The sequence below is a fragment of the Thrips palmi genome, unplaced genomic scaffold (genome assembly GCF_012932325.1).
Source record: "Thrips palmi isolate BJ-2018 unplaced genomic scaffold, TpBJ-2018v1 HiC_scaffold_16, whole genome shotgun sequence".
Classification (NCBI taxonomy): Eukaryota; Metazoa; Arthropoda; class Insecta; order Thysanoptera; family Thripidae; genus Thrips; species Thrips palmi.
The window spans coordinates 6347845-6367905 of record NW_023144625.1 but is presented as its reverse complement, the minus strand read 5'-3'; the positions used below and the strand labels follow the sequence as shown (position 1 = coordinate 6367905).

The window sequence follows — 20061 nt, the reverse complement described above, 5'->3', positions numbered from 1 at the left end:
TCTCCATTATCAGTCAGAACTGGGCTTGATATCAGCAAAATCTATATTTTTGGATGGCAAAATTTACATAGTTTAAAAGACTTTCAGATTATTAATTCTATTTTCTATGGCTGCAAATTTCTTTAGCTTCCAAATCTTGCCAAAATTTAGTGAGCAAATCAAGATGAGTGTTTGAACCATGTTAAAGAACTCATGGCTACTTGTCTTTGTGTTCTTTTCATCAGATGGTTTGCATATTCAATGTGTGCATTAAAGTGTGTTCATTCTTCTTTTCCACAAATGTATCACATGTATTTGTACTGAAAATTAGCTGTTTTTCTACCCAGCATGTATGTTAATGTATTAAGTATACAATAATTACATATGTAACAGTCTACTCTTTTCTACTGTATGCCATAATTGAAATCAATATTATTCATACATGGTAGATTCTTGATTTATTTATCCTTCCTGCTCCTTCTACAAGTCATTCAGGTCAGTATCATCAAACCAAACAAAGTGGTTCTAAAAACATCCTGTCATATTTTTCTTACAAAGAAAAATAACTAAAAGTGTTGAGTCACCGGTAACGTTTTACCTATCACAAGTTAAATAAGCTCTACCGCGAGGGAAGTCTGTCAGTCTCAGCGCCGGTTGGGCAGCGGGTCCGAGTCCCAGATGGGCTGCTCGTCGAGGTCCGTCTGCGTCTCCACCTGCTTGGTGGCGGCGGCGGGCGGTCTTCCCCGAGCAGGCCGCGGCCGGATGAGCGCGCCCAGCCAGGCACGGAACTTGGCCACGTCCGTGAACACGACGAAGTGCCTCAGGTCGCAGGTGCGCCGCTCGCCGTCCATGAGCGACAGGGAGACGACGCCACGCAGGAACCAGGGACCGGAAGTGGCAGTGTGGCCAGGCCCCTCCAGCATGAGCCCGCTGCCGCTGTCGCCGTTGCACGGCCCCGACCCGTTCCTGAAGCCGGCGCAGAAGGTGCGCTCCGAGGTGACGTGCAGGAACTCGGGCCTGCTCCGGAGGCACACCTCCTGCGACACGATGGGCAGCCTGGCGGCGCGCGGCTCGGGGCTCAGCACGTGGCCGTGCTCGTCGCGGCCCCAGCCCACCACCGTGCCCACCCGGCCCACCACCGCGGCCAGCGCCTCGGGCCCCGTCCAGTCGATGCAGATGGGGCGCACGAACCAGTCGTATGCCACGCGCTCGGACAGCTGCAGCACCGCCACGTCCGCGGTGTAGTTGACGGCCTGGTGGTCCGGGTGCACGTGCACGACGGCCACCTCCCTGGCCTGCGCCTGCGGCTCGGTCCACTTGCGCACGTTGTGCCGGCCGACGTACACGAGCAGGGACTCGGGGCTGAGGCGGTGCACGCAGTGGGCGGCTGCAAGTGGAAATAACGGGCGGGACAGTCACAGAACGCTCAGCTAGGATTCAAACACCTGGCCGGGCAGCCACGCGGATGTCTACCGACCTGTGAGGACGTGGCCGGCGGAGACGAGGGTGCCCGCACAGTGGTACTCGAGCCCCAGGGACGTGGACGCGAACACCGCTGCCAGCCAGGGCCAGTCGCCAGGGTCCGAGCCGCCGCCGCCGGCGACCAGCAGCCGGTGGTGCACGGGCCGGCCGCACACTGCACAGAGGACAAGTTCAGTTACAGAAAATTTCTTTGGAGGATAGTTTCCTGTAAACAGGTGCCATCTACCACCTTGGTCATCGTCACCGTCCTCGCTTGCGACAACGCCGTCCGCCGGGGCGCTGGCGGTGCTGGCGGTGCTGGCGGCCGACGCCGAGGAGTCGCCGTCGTTCTGCAGGAACAGCTGCACGGTGCCTGGCGGTTTCGGCGTCGTGGATGCCGCGTGCACTTGCTGAGGCCCGTCATCCAGCACGGGCTCCGGCCGCACCGAGTGCTCCAGGCTGATGGTTGTCGTGACGCCCTGGCCGCCCAGCCCGCCCCCAGTGGCGGCGCCGCCTCCCGCCGCCCCCGGGCCCCAGTTGCGGCACAGGTCCTTCCCCATGGCGTGGACGCGCGTCACGGCGGGCAGGGGCATGCCGACGGGGAAGCGCAGCGTGTAACGGACGGGGCGCCGGTCGCCGCTGGCCAACCTCGCCAGCAGCGCGCGCCGCCCCTCCTGCAGCTGCAGCGTCCCGGCGTACTTCTGCAAGCAAGCCAGACGTCAGGGACGCCCTGAAGGTGTCGGGCCTGGAGGAAAGAAAGCTGCTCACCGTGGTCAGGGCCGCGGCGATGGCCAGGTCGACGCGCAGCACCAGCGGCATGTTGGTGGGCGGCGCGGGCACCGTCACCACCCCCGCCCACCCCCCGGGTACGTTGTGGCGCTCGTAGCGGAACACCCCGGGGCACGGCGACATGGGCACGCCCGCGGCCAGCACGCCGGGCACGCGGGGCTGCGTGCGGCTCTTGGACGCCTCCGTCTCCGACGCCGCCCACAGGCAGCCCGTCATCGCAGCCAGGAGGCCCCGGATCAGCATCCTGCAAGGCACGGGGATCAAGGTTCGGTACGGGAGCTTCGAATCCGGTTTCCGTCGGTTTGGTTAGTACTGAGAAGACCAGAGCCTTCCTCGCCGACACTGGTGACGTCGCCGGGACTCCTAAGATGTCAAAGATTACCGCAAGCAGGTGAAGGGAGTTCTCGGAAGGGAGTTGTTTGCCGGCTGGCTAGTGTGCTAGCCAGCGCATCCCGTCATCCGACCCGTGCAAGTCGGATCGTGTACCAGCCAGGCCAAGCCAGGCCGCCCGCGACACAAAGTTAAAGTCGGCTAGGGGATACCTTTGAAAGGGGTATGGAGAGGGGGTACGGGTATGGCAATGGAAGGGGGAAGGGGGTTGGAAGGGGTGGCGGCAGTGCACGGCAGTCCGGCAACAGAGAGGACTCTGCAGAAGGCACGACGGCACGGCAGCGCCACACAACAAGCGGCGGCGCCCACGGTGGATCGTTTCAACCCGTTTAAACAGTGTCGTAGGGCGTTAAATCCTGATACCCGAATAATGTCTTCGCAATCGTCGTCCTCGTCGTCCTCGGCGTACTCGTCGTTCTCGCCGACAGCCTCTTCTGATTCTCACTCAGCCCCCTCGCCCGAAGTCAGCGAGGCCGAGGACGTGAGCGAGGTAAGTACCCGTCCTCCCGCGAGTTTGTGGCACCAAACCGCCATATGGGCAAGCACACTTTTCTCTTGGAGCTCCACTATAAACGCTCGCGCGGTGTGAAAGAGACTTACGTGCGCGAATCATCTGGGGGTGGCTGGCTTCTAGTGGTAGGCGTCGTCGTCCCTTGCTCCAACAACGGGGTGACCGGTTTGCGTTCCCATCGGCCTCCGGTCCGGATCAACGTACGCACAGACTGAGGGCGCCGGCGTGCCTGGACTGCCTGGACTGCGACTGCGACAACTTGCGCCGCCTAGCACCGCCCCGACTCTGTCGCCTGTCTTGCCTGTCTGTCCAGCTGACTGATTCCGAGTCGTTTTCGCCGCTGTCGCCGCTGTCCTTCTCGCACTCCATCGCACTGATAGGCCGCCCAGTATGGGTGCGAGAGAGACAGAGCGAGGAAAGCGTCTCCAGAAGTCTGCTTACTGCCCCGTGCACCCGACAGTCGCCACCGCGTAAACAAACAAACAAGCGCCCGCTGCAGCAGCAGCGGTGGCAGCAGCAGCAGCAGCAGCAGCAGCAGCAGCAGCAGCAGCAGCAGCAGCAGCAGCTCTCTTCACGTCATGTGTGCACACGCGTGGTGACACCTCCCCCCCCTCTCTCTCTCCACCTCCCCCCCCACCACCATTTTCCCCGCACGGTACAGTTCTACATTTAAAATTTTCCGTTATCATCTGTTTTTGTGAAAAATTTTTATATTATTCTTGAGAATAGTGCTTTAAACTACGCCACGTGCAGAGGGTTTGCACTTGCAGTGCTGAATTTTGAGGAAGGAGAGGGTGAATGGTTGTGTGGGTAATTAGAAAGTTATGAACACAATGAATAAAAACAGCAAACAAACTGCAAAAGTAGCTTCCCGACACGAATGAGAAACTACATTTGAGGGAAGTTCCATCGCCACTGACGCCCCAAGGAACTGTGTCCTTTTACTGCCAACACAAGAGATTTTAAAAACAGATTAGACTAGGCTAAAACAAGTAAACTAGAGAAACGAAAGAAAGTATCCACTAAAATAAAAAATTTATTAAAAATTTCAAGTTTGCTTCAATTTTAAATCTCATTTGTCATGTGTGTTGGAGATGTATAGTTTGTTTTCATGTTGGTATGTTCAACCCCAAATGCAGCACGCTCCATCTCATAAACAGAAGGCTGTGGAGCACAAAAAACAAACTTGTCTTGCTGTTTACAATTTTACATTTCTGTTTTTACTTGATTTAGTGTTTTCACATTTTATTCTTTTTTAACTGAGCTAATATTTTTACCACCATGACTGACAAGGATTTCGGAGGACTATCTGTAAGACATTTCACATACTTCTATGTGTCCTCTGTCCTGTAACCTAATATATTTGTGCTGAGTTATCCTTTTTGACATTTGAAATCCGAAACTCAACGATCATGCTACTATATTTCTATTTCATTGCAGAAAGAAGAAATTGCTAAGCAGTTCATGCTTCCAGAACGTAAATCAAAAATAGCGACGTTACTCAAGCAGGACAGACAATATTGTGTTTGCCGTTCTACTGACTCGAACAGATTTATGATGTAATTCATTTCAAACTTTTCTTTTTCACTAATTTTGAGTTTGTCTACACATGAATTTTTGTTTGTTCACATTCCATTGTTTGTTTTTTTCAGTGGCTGTGATAATTGTGAAGAATGGTACCATGGTGATTGTATTGGTATAACTGAAAAGGACGCAAAGTATATTGAGCAGTATTACTGTGTGGTAAGTTTGTTTGGTTTCATCAAAACCTTCGTTTCTTTCTTTACAGAAATTGTATTTTCCCTATACATGTCCGTTTCTTGCAGAGATGTAGAGAGGAGGATCCAGACCTTGTGACTCGATTCAAAAACAAAAAACCCGACAAGCATGACTACAGGGAGAGAGATCGATTCAAGGAAAGAGACAGGGATAGAGATTATGAAAGAGAAAAACACCACAAGGAGAGGGAGAGAGATAGTGCTTACATTCCCCCTCACTCTTCGTACCGTGAAGAGAAGGAAAAGAAACCTAAAAAGCGGCGTGATGCTTTTACTGTTCCCAGTAAGCTTTCCCTATGAACTGTTCCCATTTTTTGGAGTATCTTCTTTAAAAAGTCTCTTACTTATGCTATCTGTGATTGCAGAGGAACCATCCAAACCTAAGAGTTATCGCTGTGGAAGTTGCATGGGATGCTTCAGGTCGGAAGATTGTGGCCGTTGCTCTATGTGCCGTGACATGAGGAAATTTGGTGGCCCTGGTAGACACAAAGGAAAATGCCTGGCTAGAGTCTGCACAAGTGTGGTAAGTGAAATATCCTTCAAATATAATAAGTATGAGTTTTCGGCTTCAGTTTTTAAAAAAATTCAAAATTTACCAGTCAAATCATCGGACTAAGGCTCCAGTAGTTCATGAAAAGCGGCGCAAACGCAAAGACTCTTCTTCAGATGGAGAAAAGACTACCTTTGTCCCTGAAGTGCCTCGTCAGTGTTATGGCCCACAATGTGTTAAGTATGCTCGACAGGCATCAAAGTACTGCTCTGAAGAGTGTGGTTTGAAACTGGCAGGTGCCCGAATTTATCAGGTAAAGACAAAGAAGCACCATGAGGGTATCTAATACACAGATTTCAATACCTTAAAAGTTTATTGATAACTTTTCCAATTTCAGATATTGCCTCAAAGAATTCAAGAGTGGGCACTTGCCCCTTGTGAAGCTGAAAATCAGAATAAGAAAGAGCTTGAAAAAGTTCGTAGGGAACAAGTAGAAGTGAGAAGCATCTTGGAGCAACTAGAGAAACGTCATAGGGTAAGGTGGCAAGATCCTTTTACGTTGCTCAAGATTTGAATTTTTAAAATCAATATCTATCTTTCTTTTCTTCCTTTTTATTTTCAAAGGAACTGGATGCAGTCATAGAAAGAGCAGACCAAGCTTCTGTCGATGAACACTATGATGATGACATGGAAGATGAAACTGAAATGTCTATGTATTGCATTACATGTGGTCATGAAATCCATTCTCGTACTGCTATTCGCCACATGGAAAAGTGCTTCAACAAGGTAGGTCTAATAACAAGACAGCGTTTTCACTAAAGTGGTCTAAAAGCTAATGATTTTGTGATATTGCAGTATGAAAGCCAATCTTCATTTGGCTCTGTCTACAAAACTGTCATTGAAGGAAATAATATGTTTTGTGATAATTACAATCCTGTCTCTGGCATGTATTGTAAGAGACTCCGAGTTCTATGTCCTGAGCACACCAAAGAACCCAAAATAGCTGATCATGAGGTAGGTTTCTGTTAGGTTTAGAGCTCAAAAGGCAGAAAAATGAAACATATGTATTGTGATTGACTTTTTGTGTTTTTGTTTTAGGTTTGTGGGTGTCCTCTGGTCACAAATGTCTTTGACTTGACTGGAGAATTCTGTCGAGCGCCCAAGAAGCATTGTGTGAAGCATTATTGCTGGGAAAAATTAAGAAGGGCTGAAATTGACATGGAGCGAGTGAGACAGGTAATGTAACTTACCAAATTAATAATAAAATATGCTTTTCTTGACTTTTCTTTTGACAATTGTTTTTTGAAATGTCACAGTACATGAGAGCTGATGAGTTGATGGAACAAGAACGCCAGCTGCGACACAAGCTCGCGAACCGCGCCGGTGTGCTTGCTCTAATGCTGCACTCCACCTACAACCACGAGTTGATGGAGCAGATGACTGCCCAGCAGCAAGCTCAAGAGCAAGCCCCGACCTCGGCCCAGCAAGGAGTAGAAAATGGTCGGCCTCAGAAGGACCATCAGTCAGAAAACAAGAAAGAGGAGGAGGAGGAAGAAGAAGATGGAGAAAGAATGTCTGATTGATATAGGCGTAAAAAGCTTTTATTTTGTAAATTTGTTTTGTTTTTCTTCTTTTTTGGAATATGAATTAAAGTCTCTTCTTGACCAAGGAAACATGTATTTTGTCTTTGAACCTTTCTAAACTGTTGTGGAAGGATTTGCAATGCCGTTGACACTATAGAAACACTATAAAATCATAATCCATTGTGGCTTACTGACTCCCACACCTTCTGTGGGTCGCCAGACGCAGTTCTTTGTTGCACCCTGGGCTCGGAGTAGGCTCTAAGGCCTGGGTCCAATGATACAAGGTTCAATTTGGTGAATGATATTTTATTAAACATGCCAGAGGTCATACAGTTTGGTAGAAAAATATCACTTTGATAACAAAATAGAAACTGTGAAACAGTAGATATTTCTAGGTGCAAAAAAGAGAGAGCGACAGAATAACACATCGTAAATGAGCTGATTTTCTTCAAGTGAATCCGGGGTGAGCATTTCGTTTCGACCACCATCATCGTTCGAGGACGCACGGGCGCACCGAAATGACTCCTCCAAACCACGAGACCGCCGATGACAATAACAACAATAAAACATAAAAACAAAGAAATTCCTATAAGTCAGCCAACGCACCCTGCTGATATCACAAATTGGATCTGGGCGCGACCAGTGCGAGGCGACCGCAGCGCACCGCGCCGCTTGCAGTCAGTCTGTTGGGTGGACGGGTGGTGGCGGGGAGACGAGACGAGACGGGGATGGTGCGATTGGGTGACGGACCGTGTGACGGTGTCATGGTGTCACGCTGTCACGTGCGCGCAGGCAGGGCAGGCAGCTTCCCTGAAGCCCGCAGGGGAGGGCCGGGGCCATGGCCGGGGGCTGGGGAGAGGGGAAGGCCCGCCCCGAAAGCCCCGACCCCTGCGACTCCCCCGAGGCCGCGAGGGCGAGGGCGCCGAGGGGGCAGGCTCTGGGGCAGGCGACTCTTTGGTTGCCGCTGGGCTTCGGCCGACGACGCGGCACTCCGGGTGCCGGACCCGAGCCGGGCCGACGCGAAGCACGTAGCACGCCGAGCTCCCCTGGTCCACCCTAGTCGATGCTGAGCTGCCGGAAGGAGCCCTCCATGCCGAAGAGGTCGTCGTGGGTCTTGGGCTTGCCCGGCCTCTTGGACTCGTCCGCCTTGACGTTCTCCTGCTCGGCGAACCACTCCTTGTAGCTCTCCATCTTCTTGATCCAGTCCTCTGCAACAGGCAGTGAGCGCAAGTCAGTTTAGTTTGTTCTCGATTGGCGGCGGGTTTCATCGAGTGGACCACCCGAGCACAGTGTGCTGCGCCGGCCGCTGGGCAAGGAGCACGCAGAGCGCGCCGATTGAGCGGAGGGAATTCCCTCGCACGACTTGCGGCGCTGCGCTGACGTAGAGGCACGGTGGAGGCTAGAGGCGATACCCAGGACGCGCTCACCGCGCACAGTGTGCGCACACGCACAGCCATACAGTGACGCACAGGCGAGCGCAAGCTTGGCGCAAGCGCGCGCTCCAAATCGCTTTCTCTCCCGAGGCGGCGCAGCAAGGGCCGCGCGCCGCAAATTTGAAAACGCGCAGTAAAGCCTCTGGTATGGCCCGCGGCGCCCGCGACGGCGCATGCGCGAACGAACGCGCCGCGTTTCATATTCGTCTGTAAATTCGGTGTTTGAACACGTGAGCTAGTGCGGCCGGTGCAGCGCGGGGCAGACGGCGTGCAGATGGCGAGGCCGATAGCCGCGGCTGGAGCGGCTGGGGGCAACTGGAGCGCGGCTAATTATGGCTCCGGGCGCAGCGGACTGAGAGTCGCGCTTTCGTCGCTCTGTCTCTCTCGCACCCACACGGGACGCCCCTAGAGTGCGAGAGAGACAGAGCGACGAAAATGACTCTCGTAATCAGTCCGGGGGATGGTATGATGGTATGGGCGCCAGGACGCGTATCACTGTATCCCTGCGCGGACTGCGTTGCGCGCCGATGTTTCGAAAGGCGTGGCGTGGCGTGGCGGCCGTGCCTGCCTGCCTGCCTGCCTGCCTGCCCCGCGGCGCGGGGCAGAGCTTCGGAGCAAATGCCATTTAGAGGCACGTGCCATAGACTACACGGCAAAAAAGGAAAGACAGAGGGAAAACTGCGCTGGGGTTCGATCCGTCAAAAGCACCCATCAGACCTAAGCTTACCGTTGATCTTGGAAACGGGTCCAGCGTTGCCGCCGTACTCTTCGGGCAGCATCTCCTTGGGAACGTACTTGTACAGGGTCTCGAAGCCGTCGCTGTGGACGTGGATCTGCAAACACAAACAAACGAACGGCCATTAGGCTAACGACTTGGGCGTTGGATGAGAGGCACAGAGAAGGGAAATCCCAAAAGAAATAGCCACTGACTCGGTTGCGGATCTTCTCCTTGATGAAAGGCTTGACGAAGTTGATGATGGTGTCGACGAGCGGCGACGCGTTCACGACGTGCACCTCCTTCACCTTGACGGGGTAGCCCTCCTGCACGCACACGAAGAACTTCTTGACCAGCGCGGGCGTGAACTTGGAGAAGTGCGCCGCGAAGTTGGCCGGCGTGGCGATGGCGGCGTCCAAGATGTAGACGTCGCCGGCGACGCCCGTCGACTCCTCCTTGAGCCGGATGTCGCCGATCATCATGACCACCTTCATGCCGTTGTGCACGGAGGGCAGGTCGAACTCCTCGACGTTGTTGGTGGCGGCGCGGAAGATGCAGACGCGCCGGCCGTCCGGGGTGACGCCGGGCAGCGGCGGCAGGTACCTGCAGCAGACACGCGGTGACGTCATGATCGGGGCGACGGACGACTGGAACGCCCCGGCGGCCGCCCGGCGGCACTAGGGCACCTGCAACGCGGGAACCTCCAAGGGAACCACACTCACGCGAGCCGCATGACGTCCTTGATCTCGGGCGAGGTGGGGTCGCGGTTGGCGAAGAACTCGGGGGCGGCGGTGCGCATGGTGAAGTACATGTCCAGCTTGCGCTTGCACTTCTCGCGGGAGAACTTGCAGCCACGGAGGAACGTCATGATGCGGCTGTCATCTGCGGAGAGAAACACAAAGGCGTCAGCGTGGACGAAAAGTCGGAAACGAATACATCAAGTTGGCTGTTTTAACTGAGGCCTACCGTCGAACTTGGGCAGATGGGGCTGACGCGTCAGCCACTCCTTGATGTGCTGCAGGTCGTCGTCCCGGGTGGACACGTCCTCGTTGAGCTCGGAGCGGATCCGCAGCTGCATCTCGGGGTTGGGCTGGACGAGCGTCATGGTCAAGCCGTCGGTCGGACCTGCGAAGCCTGCGAAGCGAAGCGACAGAATTGGCCGTGAGGAAATGATTGGGAGATGGGCCGCACCTGCGGACCTGCGGACCTGCGGTGCCGTCGCCGCGGTCCTGGACGCCGCCCTGCAGTACGAGCGGCGCGCCGAGCCAGCCGAGTTTGCGTAACCTGTGACTCAATGGCCGGTCGGTATCGCCTCCATGCACTCCAGCCTCCCCCCCCCTCTCCCCCTCCCCCTTCCCCCCGTCCACTTTCTCCAGACGGCCGGCCAGGCTCTCGGCTACTGGAGCCGCTGGGCTTCTGCGGCCGCGCTGCGAGGCGCTCCAGGCACTCCAGGGCCTCGAGGTGAACAAGAAGTCCCGGCGACGCCTCGCGTCGGGGTGGGGGCGTGGCGCGGGGCTGGCTGGCGGCGGGGCGGGGCAGGGCGGGGCGGGCGGGGCGGGCGGGCGGGGCGTGGCGCGGGGCTGGCTGGCGGCGGGGCGGGGCAGGGCGCTAGGCCAGCTAGGCCGGCCAGCCTAGTTCCCTCAATGTCACTGTCACTACGCCGCCGCCGCCATCTCCGCCACGCTCGTGTTCCCCGAATCGACCGGCGCCCTCCGCCCTCTTCCTCTCTCACTCTGACCGCGTCGACCGCGGCTGGACCACGCTGCCGCGGTCGCCTCGGCACCCCCATGACCACCGCCACCAAGGCCGTGCACACTGTGCACACCGCGGCCACGGACAACCTGTGGCGGAATCGGGAATGCCCCGAGGCACCTAGAGTGCCTAGAGGCGCCGCGAAGCAGCGCGGAGCACACCGCAGGCTTCTTCGCTGGGGTTGTTCCGGTCACGTTGAGCAGTTCAATACGATCAATTGTGGTCCAGCCTCTCAAGTCTAGTCAAGTCGAGCTGCCGCAGCGGACTGTATCTGAGAGTCTGCTTCGTCGCTCCTGTCTCTCTCGTACTCATGGGGCGCTCCTTATAGGCACGAGGGAGGCAGAGCGACGAAGCCGACTGTCGGACTTAGTCTCCAGAATAGGCAACCGGCGCGCTTCCGTGCCGAACGGGCAATGCGTAATTGCTAATGATGACTGGATGTGCCTTTCGGGAAGGTGTCCACGGCTAGCTCCGCCAGGTCGGCACCACACTCCGTTCCACGACGGCGCCCCGCCGCACTGTACACTGTACTCGCTGCCCGCCCGTCGGCGCCGCGACGCGCCGATTCATTTGGGAAGCACGTCGCGCCTCACGATCCGCGTCCGCGGCGTCCGCGTCTGCGCAGTGACGCTGTAAGTGGGAAATGACGACCGATAACCGCGCCAGGCTGCGTGCGTCCGCCGAGGCTGGGGTTCGAGTCCCGGCGCCGCCGCGCGGGATCCGCATCCGTTTTCGCCGGCTGCTTTTACGATTTTACGACTGCCGCGCTGGCGCACTAGCGCACTGCTCCGCGCAAGCGGCGAGCTGCACTTTCGCCACGGCGCGTCATTTCTAGAGCCATTTTTCGAGCCGCCAAATCGCCATGCAGACAATGAAGGAGTGACGCAACTTCGCCATTCCATAGCCGTGCCGTGCCATGCCAAGTGCGGCCGCGGCCAGTGCGGCACGGGCGTGGCGTGGCGTGCCGTGGCGTGCCGCCGGCAATTGCTATTCCGGCCGCTTTTAGCACCACACAGGCGGAGACGCTTTTTTAGACGCCGGCTTTTACTGTTCCCGACGCGGAGTGAGTGGCTCGCGTACGAGAGCGTTTTGCCGTTTTGCCGTTTGCGACTGGAGAGTGAGCCGCAGTTTGCTGCACTGCTGGTGCACCGTTTGGAAATGAGTAGCAGCCAAAGTGCGCTACCACGTAACACGGCAAAACAATCGTCCTACTCTAGTAGATGTCAGTATCAGTAAACGGACAGCGTCACGCTAAAAATAAAACATTTCTTGGCAAATTAGATGAAAAACGAAGTTTTTCCATGTGACATGACGTTTTAAACGGAAACAGTCACCGTTTAAGAGACCGACAGCTACCATAATTATCGTAGCATACAGTCTGCGACTCTCTGTTAGCAGCGTGTAGTCGAACTGCGGCGAACCGCCAAGTGACAATAGACCAACACGCAGAGTGCGTGTGTCCCATATCAGGGGGAAAACAAATTGTCCCCATCGAGAGTCGACATTTTTTCCCCTACTCTGCACAGCCTGTGTGAAGGTTTTTGCATTGAGAGTGAGCGGGTTGCGTGTGAAGTCGCGACGTCCCAATTATGGCCAATCCGCATTTGCCGGTGATAGTGAGACCTTGAGGCGTGCCACTCGGACACCTTGGCGTGCTGGAGCACTCCGTCGGACTGCCGCGGAGTCTGCAGACTAATTCCGACAGTTGTTTTCGTCGCTCTGTCTCTCTCGCGCTCGTGGGGCGTCCCGTATAGGTGCGAGAGACGGACTCTCTCGGAGTCAGTCCGCTGGGGGATTCCCCAGAGGCAGGGGGGGCATGCCCCCTTCGCCTTGCAAACCATGTTGCAAACGACCACGGAGCGGACCGACGACGGCGACTCCGGGTGAAAAGTTCCATGCAGAAACAGAGCCGGGCCGCGAGCGGAGGACCAGTGTTGAACCTCACCTTGGCCCGCTGGCCGGCCCCTCGCCTGTCCCGTCCGTCATGTCGCAAGGACGGCCCACCAGGGCCTGGACGGACCCGTCCCGTCCGGCTCGGCCGCAGTCGGCGGCCCGGCCGAAGGGGCGTCGCTACTCGACCGAGGTTTCCACGGAGGGTTTCCGTTGTGCCTCGGCAGGCCGGTACCCCATTGGTGCCACCTGGTGCTGGTGCCCCACTGGTGCTGGTGCCCCACTGGTGCCGCCGCCCGCACACGCGTGTCATCAAGCCGTCCGAAATGAAGTTGAAGCGCGGAAAACCGAAACGGAGTGGCGAATATTCGGGGCCGCCGCGCCGTTTGCTCTCATTTCGGGTTTGCGGAACGCGGCGCTGCACCTCGCCGCCGCCGCGCGGGTGACTCATGACTCACCCATCCCGCGGGAAAGTGGGGGAGGGGGGGAGGGGGGGAATTGCCGAAGCCGCGAGCAACAGCCTCCACCGCGACTGATTAATCGGCGGCGTCGGAAGTGGAAGGAGGGCAGCAACGGCCCATTCCGTGCAGGGCTGCGGCACTCTGTCTCTCTCGCACCCGCAGGGGAAGCCCCACGAGTGCGAGAGAGACAGAGCGACATAGAACCATCCTCTAAAGTGGGCCGCCAAATCTGCCTCCCGCACTTTGGGGGCACTACGGGGAGGCTGCCAGGCTTGCTGCCAGGCTTGCTGCCAGGCTTGCTTGCTGCCAGGCTTGCTTGCTGCCAGGCTTGCTTGCTGCCAGGCTTGCTTGCTGCCAGGCTTGCTTGCTGCCAGGCTTGCTTGCTGCCAGGCTTGCTTGCTGCCAGGCTTGCTTGCTGCCAGGCTTGCTTGCTGCCAGGCTTGCTTGCTGCCGGCTTGCTGCTGCCAGGGCTTGCGTGCCAGGCTTGCTTGCTGCCAGGTTGCTTGCTGCCAGGCTTGCTTGTGCCAGGTGCTTGTGCCCTTGCTTGCCACTTGCTTGCTGCCAGGCTTGCTTGCTGCCAGCTTGCTGTGCCAGGCTTGCTTGTGCCAGGCTTGCTTGCTGCCGCTTGCTTGCTGCCAGGCTTGCTTGCTGCCAGGCTTGCTTGTGCCAGGCTTGCTTGCTCCAGGGTTGCTTGCTGCCAGGCTTGCTTGCTGCCAGGCTGCTTGCTCCAGGCTTCTGCTGCCAGGCTGCTTGCTGCAGGCTTGGCTTGCTGCCAGGCTTGCTTGCTGCCAGGCTTGCTTGCTGCCAGGCTTGCTTGCTGCCAGGCTTGCGCTGCCGGCTTGCTTGCTGCCAGGCTTGCTTGCTGCCAGGCTTGCTTGCTGCCAGGCTTGCTGCCAGGCTTGCTGCCAGGCTTGCTTGCTGCCAGGCTTGCTTGGCCAGGCTTGCTGCCAGGCTTGCTGCCAGGCTTGCTGCCAGGCCCCGGGCAAGCAGCGCACGCAGCAAGACAATCACGCATCATTACTCACGGCAGACGGAGAAATCCCCGAGGCCCGCCGCGTCTTGCGCCAGCAGCCCGCTGTGCGTACGCAGTAAGCACGCCGGGCGGCGAATCCGCCAATTTGGGGAGAGGAGGGTCAGTGAACGGCGAGTCGAACGATTGGTGGGAAAGAAATTGGATGCGAGTGGCGCACTGAGAGCGCCCGAAGGAGCGAGGGTAGGCAGCCACGCAGCACGCGCGTGTCTGACGGCACGGCCCACGCTGCAGGCGCTCGCCGCCCGACGGAGCGAGGGTAGGCAGCCACGCAGCACGCGCGTGTCTGACGGCACGGCCCACGCTGCATTACAATTATCATTAAGGGCTGGACTACACATGATCGTGTGCCAGGCGCTCTTCCAGTCAATGCAGGCCGCCGCCGGGCCGCCATGCTGTTGAACCCGTTTACCGGCTGGGTCCGCTGGGACAGCAGTTCGAGCGCAGAAAACGAAAGACCCCTGGTCCAGCGCAGCACCCTCGCCATGCACTTGCTCCAAAAGAGGCTCTTACCTCTCCGTCGTCTAGCAAGTCTGCTGCAGTCCGGTTCGCTCGTCGACGCACTGGGTCACGCTGGCGGCGGGCCTGCACACACGCTATGCTCTCGGCTGCACGGCTGGACGCACACTGGCCAGCGTGGAGAGCTGGGGGCCCGGCCCCTTCCACGACGCCGCGATCCACGTGTGCCCCCTGGGGCCGCTTGCCTCCCCCCCCCTCCCCCCTCGGGACTGTCTGGAGCGGACCGGAGAGGGGGGCTCACTAGCCTTTTCACTTTCCCTTGCGATGGCCAAGCCGGAGTGTGTCTCAGGTACGGCTGGTGTCTTTGGTGCAGCTGTAAAGCCGAGGCCAGTGTTGGTGCGAGCACGTGTTGTTGTGTTGGTGTGGGCGAAGTGCGTCATCCTCGAAGCTCCAGTGCTGTGCCATTGCAGCTTTTGCGAGCCTCCGCGCTCATCGCGCTGTCATCGCGGTCCTCTCCACGCTGGACGTGATCCTCTCCCTCTATCATCGCGATCCTCTCCTCGATGCCGAACGTGATCCTCTCCACTTTGGACGTGATCCTCTCCCTCTATCATCGCGATCCTCTCCTCGATGCCGAACGTGATCCTCTCCACGCTGGACGTGATCCTCTCCACGCTGGACGTGATCCTCTCCACGCTGGACGTGATCCTCTCCACGCTGGACGTGATCCTCTCCGCCGGCTGGTCACCGCAACAGGGGCGCTGCCAAGGCACAGCCAAGGCGCAGCCGGCCGGGCCGCGCGCACGCACTGCATTGCGTCATTGTGGCCAACATACCAGTGGCTGCGCGGCCTGCGCGGCCTGCGCTCCCCTCCAGGTTGACCAACGCGCCGAAGGTGGCCGAAGGCGGCCGAAGGCTCCAGGGAGCAAGCTCGGCGTCGCCCTGGCTCGCGAAGCGCCGTGCGGCGAGAAGCTGCAAGCGGGAGGCAACGTCCTGCGCCTTTGCGCGCCGCAAAAGAGTAAAAAATTTCGGCAAAGTAATCAGAGTGTGGGCGCTGCGCCTGCTCCGCGAAAGCTAATGGCCGCGGGACCCTAATGACAACGCGGCCAGCAACAACAACAGCAAGCCCGCGGCGCGGCCGGCCTGGGACCAGCAGCCCAACAACAAGGACAAAAGGCGCGAGAAGGGCCCGCCTTTCTCGGGCCCCAAATTGCGAGTCGGCCCGGGCGGCATCAAGGAAGGGCTCGGATCGGGGCCATCCCGCGGGGCAATTATTTTTTGCAGGCGGCGGTGCGGTGAGTCATGGCGGCGGTACGTCGGGGAAGAGCACCCCGCCGGCCAGGGCCAGGACCAGGACCGGGACCTAGACGACGACGACGCGCAACGACGGCCGTGCGAAAACACGCGGCCGCCTTTGCAGTTTGAGAGCGGTGTCCAGGCCCAGGCCCAGGCCCAGGCCCAGGGCGATGTCGCCAAGGCCTTGCCCCCGGCCAAGGCGCGGTGGTGAAACCGGCGGTGAGACGGTGTCGCCGTCCACGCCTTTGTTCTAGCGGGCCAGCAGCAGCAGCACCGCAGGCTCGCCGATGCACCGCCAGCCGCGCAGGGCCGCGCGCCAAAGTCGAAGCGTGGAAGAAATGGATGGAAATCTGATAACGGCGCGTCGTCGTCAACGGCGGCGGCGGCGGCAATTTAAAAAGGGAAATGTCCAAATTAGGCACCGCACCGTGGGAACCGCGTGGAGTGGAGGGGAGGGGAGGTGTCGAAGTGACAGAGACGGGGCGGCTCGCACGGTGCGCCACAATGCGGCGGGACCCACCCTAATTGTACAGTGTACAGCCCGGGTTGCCCAGCACTGTACTGCTAGACGAGATCCGCCACAGGCTATGCCGCCGGACTCCGCTGGAAGCGCATCGCACAGCTCGCTCTTGGAGCACACATACATTGAGTGTGAATTTTGGTGGAGTGTGTCGACAAGGTGTCAGTTTGCGCAGGTCCAGAAAAGCCCGCGTCACATACAAAGTCAAAAATCCCCACTTCGCGCCAATATTGAGAAGGCCCCCAAAATCAGTCCGCTTGCTCGGCAACGTCTTCGCTAACGAGAAGTTAGTTGTTTATCAGCTGGCAGACTGGCAACCCTTTCGACACGGCTTCATGGTGGGAAGTTCTGCCTACTTTTGTGGCCCCACTGGCTGGGGGACTCGCAGTGTCGTGGCTGCGCTGCGCCCGTGACAGAATAATAGGGGAGAGCACTTTGATCCGCGCTTCTTCTTGTCCCGGCCTCGCCGCGCCCGTGACGCCCCAAGGTAATGGTTCGTTCATTGCCGGCTCGTTTATACACTTTTTTTCGGCTACATTATTGCATCGGAAAGTGATCGTCGTTGTCGCGTGTGTCGCAAGCGGTGGCGCCGCGCAATCAAATCTGTTCCCCCCAAAAGAATAAAAACCAAAAAGCAGATTCTGTTGACCGCGATTTGGTTGCAATAGCGCCGCGGTATGGGAGTTGCACCGGGGCAGTTAGGCTAGTGGTCTAGTGCAAAGGAGTCGACGTCGTTACGCATGTCACTCTACAAAAAATGTCCTGTCAACGCCGTTAATTTATTACCAATGTTTGCTGTTATGCAATTCACGGCGTTTGCTGTGAACTAGTTCACGGCGTTCACTGTGATCTCGGTTACAGTGTTCACTGTGATCTGGCCACAGTAAACGCCGTGAATTGGAGCCTGATTTGCAGTACTTCGGTGCTTAGCGGCGTCAAACTCACAGTGTTTACTGGGGACCAGATCACAGTGAAAACCCCAAAATCACAGTGAATCCCGTGAGCAGATCACAGTAAACGCTGTGAATTGACCTACAGTGAAAACTGGTAATAAATTAACGGCATTTACAGGACATTTTTGGTAGAGTGGTGGGCCGCCAGGCCGCCAGGCCAGGCCAGGCCGGGGCACCTGCTTCGGACATCGGCAGGCGTAGTTCGCGTCAAGTCGCCAGAGTGGGCTGACTAGGGTGTTGTCGCACCAGTGCGGGGGAGATGTTTGCGACCTCTGGCCGAGGCCGCCGAGAAACCCAATATTTGCCCAAATCAGAGCCGCAACAGCGACGCCATCTCTAACGAGGAGGGAACACGGCGGCCGCCACCGCCGAGCACCGCGTCGACCGCAAGCAGGCTGCGTCTTCGTCGCTCCGTCTCTCTCGCTCCGCAAGCGACAGCCCATGAGTGCGAGAGAGACGGAGCGACTGCCATCGGAATGGCAGGGAAGTCTCGACCAAGGGCTCGTGGGTGAGGAGACTTGCATGCGGGAGGCAGACAGTGGGTGCCGCGTGCCAGTGGGGTGGCACCGGGCCGCGTGCCCCGCAGCTCTGCCGCGTGGCTCTAGCTCGGCTGGAGTCGTTTTCGCGCATACATTACCGCGTTTTTTCTCTCGACCGCCGTCCGAGCAGGTCCGCCCAGCCCCAACTAGCGGCGCCTTGCGCAGGTCGCGATCGCGGTACGGACAGTGTAGCAGACAGGTAGGTGCGGCCCGGGCGCTGCTGGAGTCTACTCACTGGGGCTGGAGTACGGCTGGAGTGCGGCTGGAGTGCGGCTGGGAGTACGGCTGGAGAAGGTGGTCTGCAGGGGACACACGGCACAGTGCAGGCTCCGCGGTGGACTGCCCTGAGACTGCCTGCCCTCGGACTGCCGGCCCGGCTGGCCGTGCACGCGCTTTCAGCCCCGCGGCCCCCTCCCCCTCCCCCCTCCACGTCGCCGCCCCCACCACCACTCGTCTTTCTCCGTGTCCTTCATTCTCTCTCTTTTTGTCTTTCTTTTCCCTCGTCCGACGCCCTTCTCTCCTCCACCCTTTTCTGCGAGCACCCGAAAAGCGAACCTCGGGTAATTTCGGCAATCGGTGGTTGTGTGCTGTACCAGGCGCATTACCCCTCCTCACGGTGCTGTCATGCGCGAAAGAAAAAAACCTCTGCTGAGAGCTTTGCTTCAGCTCAGGGCCAGGTCAAGCTTGGGTGTGCGCGGCCGCGGTCCTCCTGGCTCGCTGTTTCGGCCTAGCTGTGGCCGCGGTTTTGTTTCACTTGCGAACTGATGCCCGTGATTGCGCACAGAACGCATCACGCAGGCTGAATCCTCCCTACCGTCACATTTTTGTGTTGCTTGGTATCAAAATTGCCGTCTAATCATGAGCTGTTGGCCTGTCACACTCTAAAAACAATTGGTGTGGTTGCGTGCAAAATGCAGCGCGAAGACTGAAGTCTTCCATATTGACGGCCGTAAAAATTAGGGACCCGCTGAGCGCCGTTTATGACGGCTCGAACAGGGGCCGCGGCGGCGCGGCCGAGGGGGAGGGGGGCGTCGGGCCTGTCGCGCCGCGCGCCGCTGTGCGCGGGAGGGGCCGGAGGGGTCACGCAGGCCGCGGTCCGAAGGAGGGCATATATGGTGCAGGCTGCATCAAAAGGAACTGTCGACCTCCTCAGCTTTCTTGTTACCCTGGTAGGCCTGAAGTCGAAAAACGGCCACGGCCACGGCCACGGCCACGGCCACGGCGACGCTCGGGCCCCCCCTATATATATATTCCGTTTTAGTATGTTTCTGAGCAGTGTACATTGCCTCAGCCCGGGCCTCCCCAGCCCCAGCCTCCACAGTTCCCAAACCTAGGCCTCTGACCAAACTGTACACACAGCCTCGCACATTTTGCGAGTAATAGCTCAAGCTTTGATACGCTTGACCTAAAAAAGCCACGAGCATCTGCGGCGTTAGTAGTGAGAATCAGAATCAGAAAAAGGGCGTTGCAAACATTTCGCTGTGTTTTCTCGACTTTGCGCTGCGCTAGGCTTTGGAGACCGCGCTCCAAACGGCCGCATGGCGCATGGCTCCGCATGGCCTCCGCGCGCGTGCGGTGCGTGCTGACCCGTTCACCGCCTCCCACGGTGCTGCAGAGCGAAGACAAAAAGCCACGAGCATCTGCGGCGTTAGTAGTGTGAATCAGAAAAAGGGCGTTGCAAACATTTCGCTGTGTTTTCTCGACTTTGCGCTGCGCTAGGCTTTGGAGACCGCGCTCCAAACGGCCGCATGGCGCATGGCTCCGCATGGCCCCCGCAGCGCGGCGTGCGGTGCGATGCGCCCGTTCAGCGACCCCGTGCGAACAGAGCGAAGAGCGCCGCGGACCGGTCCGGACTGCGGGCCGTGCCGGACAATGCTTCCGTCGGCCTGTCTCTCTCGCACTCATGGCGCGTCCCGTGGGGTGCGAGAGAGACAGGCCGACGCAAGCATTGCGGTTCCGAATCAACCTGCTGCTGACCTCTCATTGGCCGGGAGGGGCGGTGCTTACGGCACGTCGCGAGGCTCCGCTGTCA

General features: G+C 58.0%; 4 protein-coding genes across 11 annotated transcripts; 1 reads left to right on the top strand and 3 right to left on the bottom strand.

Annotated features, from left to right (window-relative positions):
• Nucleotides 1-414: 414 nt before the first annotated feature.
• On the bottom strand, nucleotides 415-3675 carry LOC117642211 (serine protease gd-like). Of its 3 annotated transcripts, XM_034380158.1 has the most exons (6): nucleotides 3572-3675; nucleotides 3220-3435; nucleotides 2209-2473; nucleotides 1691-2141; nucleotides 1457-1615; nucleotides 415-1366 (listed from the first exon to the last, which is right to left on the bottom strand). In XM_034380158.1, exons 3-6 carry the CDS (start codon nucleotides 2470-2472, stop codon nucleotides 624-626), a joined length of 1617 nt encoding a protein of 538 aa, XP_034236049.1. In that variant the 5' UTR covers nucleotide 2473; nucleotides 3220-3435; nucleotides 3572-3675; the 3' UTR covers nucleotides 415-623. The 3 variants fall into 3 exon arrangements, with proteins under 3 accessions (XP_034236049.1, XP_034236047.1, XP_034236048.1); XM_034380156.1 differs by having other exon boundaries at nucleotides 1457-2141; XM_034380157.1 differs by lacking the exons at nucleotides 3220-3435; nucleotides 3572-3675 and adding an exon at nucleotides 2612-3171 and having other exon boundaries at nucleotides 1457-2141.
• LOC117642210 (CXXC-type zinc finger protein 1-like) lies at nucleotides 2857-7071 on the top strand. 2 transcript variants are annotated; one of them, XM_034380153.1, is made up of 11 exons: nucleotides 2857-3109; nucleotides 4571-4689; nucleotides 4783-4873; nucleotides 4957-5191; nucleotides 5274-5431; nucleotides 5508-5711; nucleotides 5796-5933; nucleotides 6023-6184; nucleotides 6254-6412; nucleotides 6497-6634; nucleotides 6715-7071. In XM_034380153.1, exons 1-11 carry the CDS (start codon nucleotides 2990-2992, stop codon nucleotides 6979-6981), a joined length of 1791 nt encoding a protein of 596 aa, XP_034236044.1. In that variant the 5' UTR covers nucleotides 2857-2989; the 3' UTR covers nucleotides 6982-7071. The 2 variants fall into 2 exon arrangements, with proteins under 2 accessions (XP_034236044.1, XP_034236046.1); XM_034380155.1 differs by lacking the exon at nucleotides 2857-3109 and adding an exon at nucleotides 4276-4441 and having other exon boundaries at nucleotides 6715-6981.
• Nucleotides 7072-7271: 200 nt separating this feature from the next.
• LOC117642568 (retinol-binding protein pinta) lies at nucleotides 7272-18377 on the bottom strand. 5 transcript variants are annotated; one of them, XM_034380860.1, is made up of 7 exons: nucleotides 18279-18377; nucleotides 16908-16910; nucleotides 10096-10254; nucleotides 9852-10011; nucleotides 9345-9732; nucleotides 9142-9247; nucleotides 7272-8189 (listed from the first exon to the last, which is right to left on the bottom strand). In XM_034380860.1, exons 3-7 carry the CDS (start codon nucleotides 10232-10234, stop codon nucleotides 8038-8040), a joined length of 945 nt encoding a protein of 314 aa, XP_034236751.1. In that variant the 5' UTR covers nucleotides 10235-10254; nucleotides 16908-16910; nucleotides 18279-18377; the 3' UTR covers nucleotides 7272-8037. The 5 variants fall into 5 exon arrangements, with proteins under 5 accessions (XP_034236751.1, XP_034236748.1, XP_034236749.1 ...); XM_034380857.1 differs by lacking the exon at nucleotides 16908-16910 and having other exon boundaries at nucleotides 10096-10263; nucleotides 18265-18377; XM_034380858.1 differs by lacking the exon at nucleotides 16908-16910 and having other exon boundaries at nucleotides 18265-18377.
• LOC117642946 (transcriptional regulatory protein AlgP-like) lies at nucleotides 12111-14247 on the bottom strand. Its single transcript, XM_034381582.1, has 2 exons — nucleotides 13475-14247; nucleotides 12111-12132 (listed from the first exon to the last, which is right to left on the bottom strand). The coding sequence occupies exons 1-2, from the start codon at nucleotides 14245-14247 to the stop codon at nucleotides 12111-12113; spliced, it is 795 nt and encodes a 264-aa protein (XP_034237473.1).
• Nucleotides 18378-20061: the final 1684 nt, after the last annotated feature.

Bases quoted from the DNA above. Each gene is read 5' to 3' on its own strand.
- LOC117642211 (XM_034380156.1), bottom strand. From the start codon at position 2,472: ATGCTGATCCGGGGCCTCCTGGCTGCGATGACGGGCTGCCTGTGGGCG. The intron at 2,142-2,208 runs GTGAGCAGCTTT...GCTTGCTTGCAG, and splicing joins TCGCCGCGGCCCTGACCACG to AAGTACGCCGGGACGCTGCA. The intron at 1,367-1,456 runs GTCGGTAGACAT...TTCCACTTGCAG, and splicing joins CGCCGGCCACGTCCTCACAG to CCGCCCACTGCGTGCACCGC.
- LOC117642946 (XM_034381582.1), bottom strand. From the start codon at position 14,247: ATGCGTGATTGTCTTGCTGCGTGCGCTGCTTGCCCGGGGCCTGGCAGC. The intron at 12,133-13,474 runs GTGCGGGAGGCA...TTTTATTTTTAG, and splicing joins CTCCCCGTAGTGCCCCCAAA to CGTGACGCTGTCCGTTTACT.
- LOC117642210 (XM_034380153.1), top strand. From the start codon at position 2,990: ATGTCTTCGCAATCGTCGTCCTCGTCGTCCTCGGCGTACTCGTCGTTC. The intron at 5,432-5,507 runs GTAAGTGAAATA...AAAATTTACCAG, and splicing joins CTAGAGTCTGCACAAGTGTG to TCAAATCATCGGACTAAGGC. The intron at 6,413-6,496 runs GTAGGTTTCTGT...TTTTTGTTTTAG, and splicing joins CCAAAATAGCTGATCATGAG to GTTTGTGGGTGTCCTCTGGT.
- LOC117642568 (XM_034380857.1), bottom strand. From the start codon at position 10,234: ATGACGCTCGTCCAGCCCAACCCCGAGATGCAGCTGCGGATCCGCTCC. The intron at 9,733-9,851 runs GTGAGTGTGGTT...TGTCTGCTGCAG, and splicing joins AAGGACGTCATGCGGCTCGC to GTACCTGCCGCCGCTGCCCG. The intron at 9,248-9,344 runs GTCAGTGGCTAT...TTGTGTTTGCAG, and splicing joins AGGAGAAGATCCGCAACCGA to ATCCACGTCCACAGCGACGG.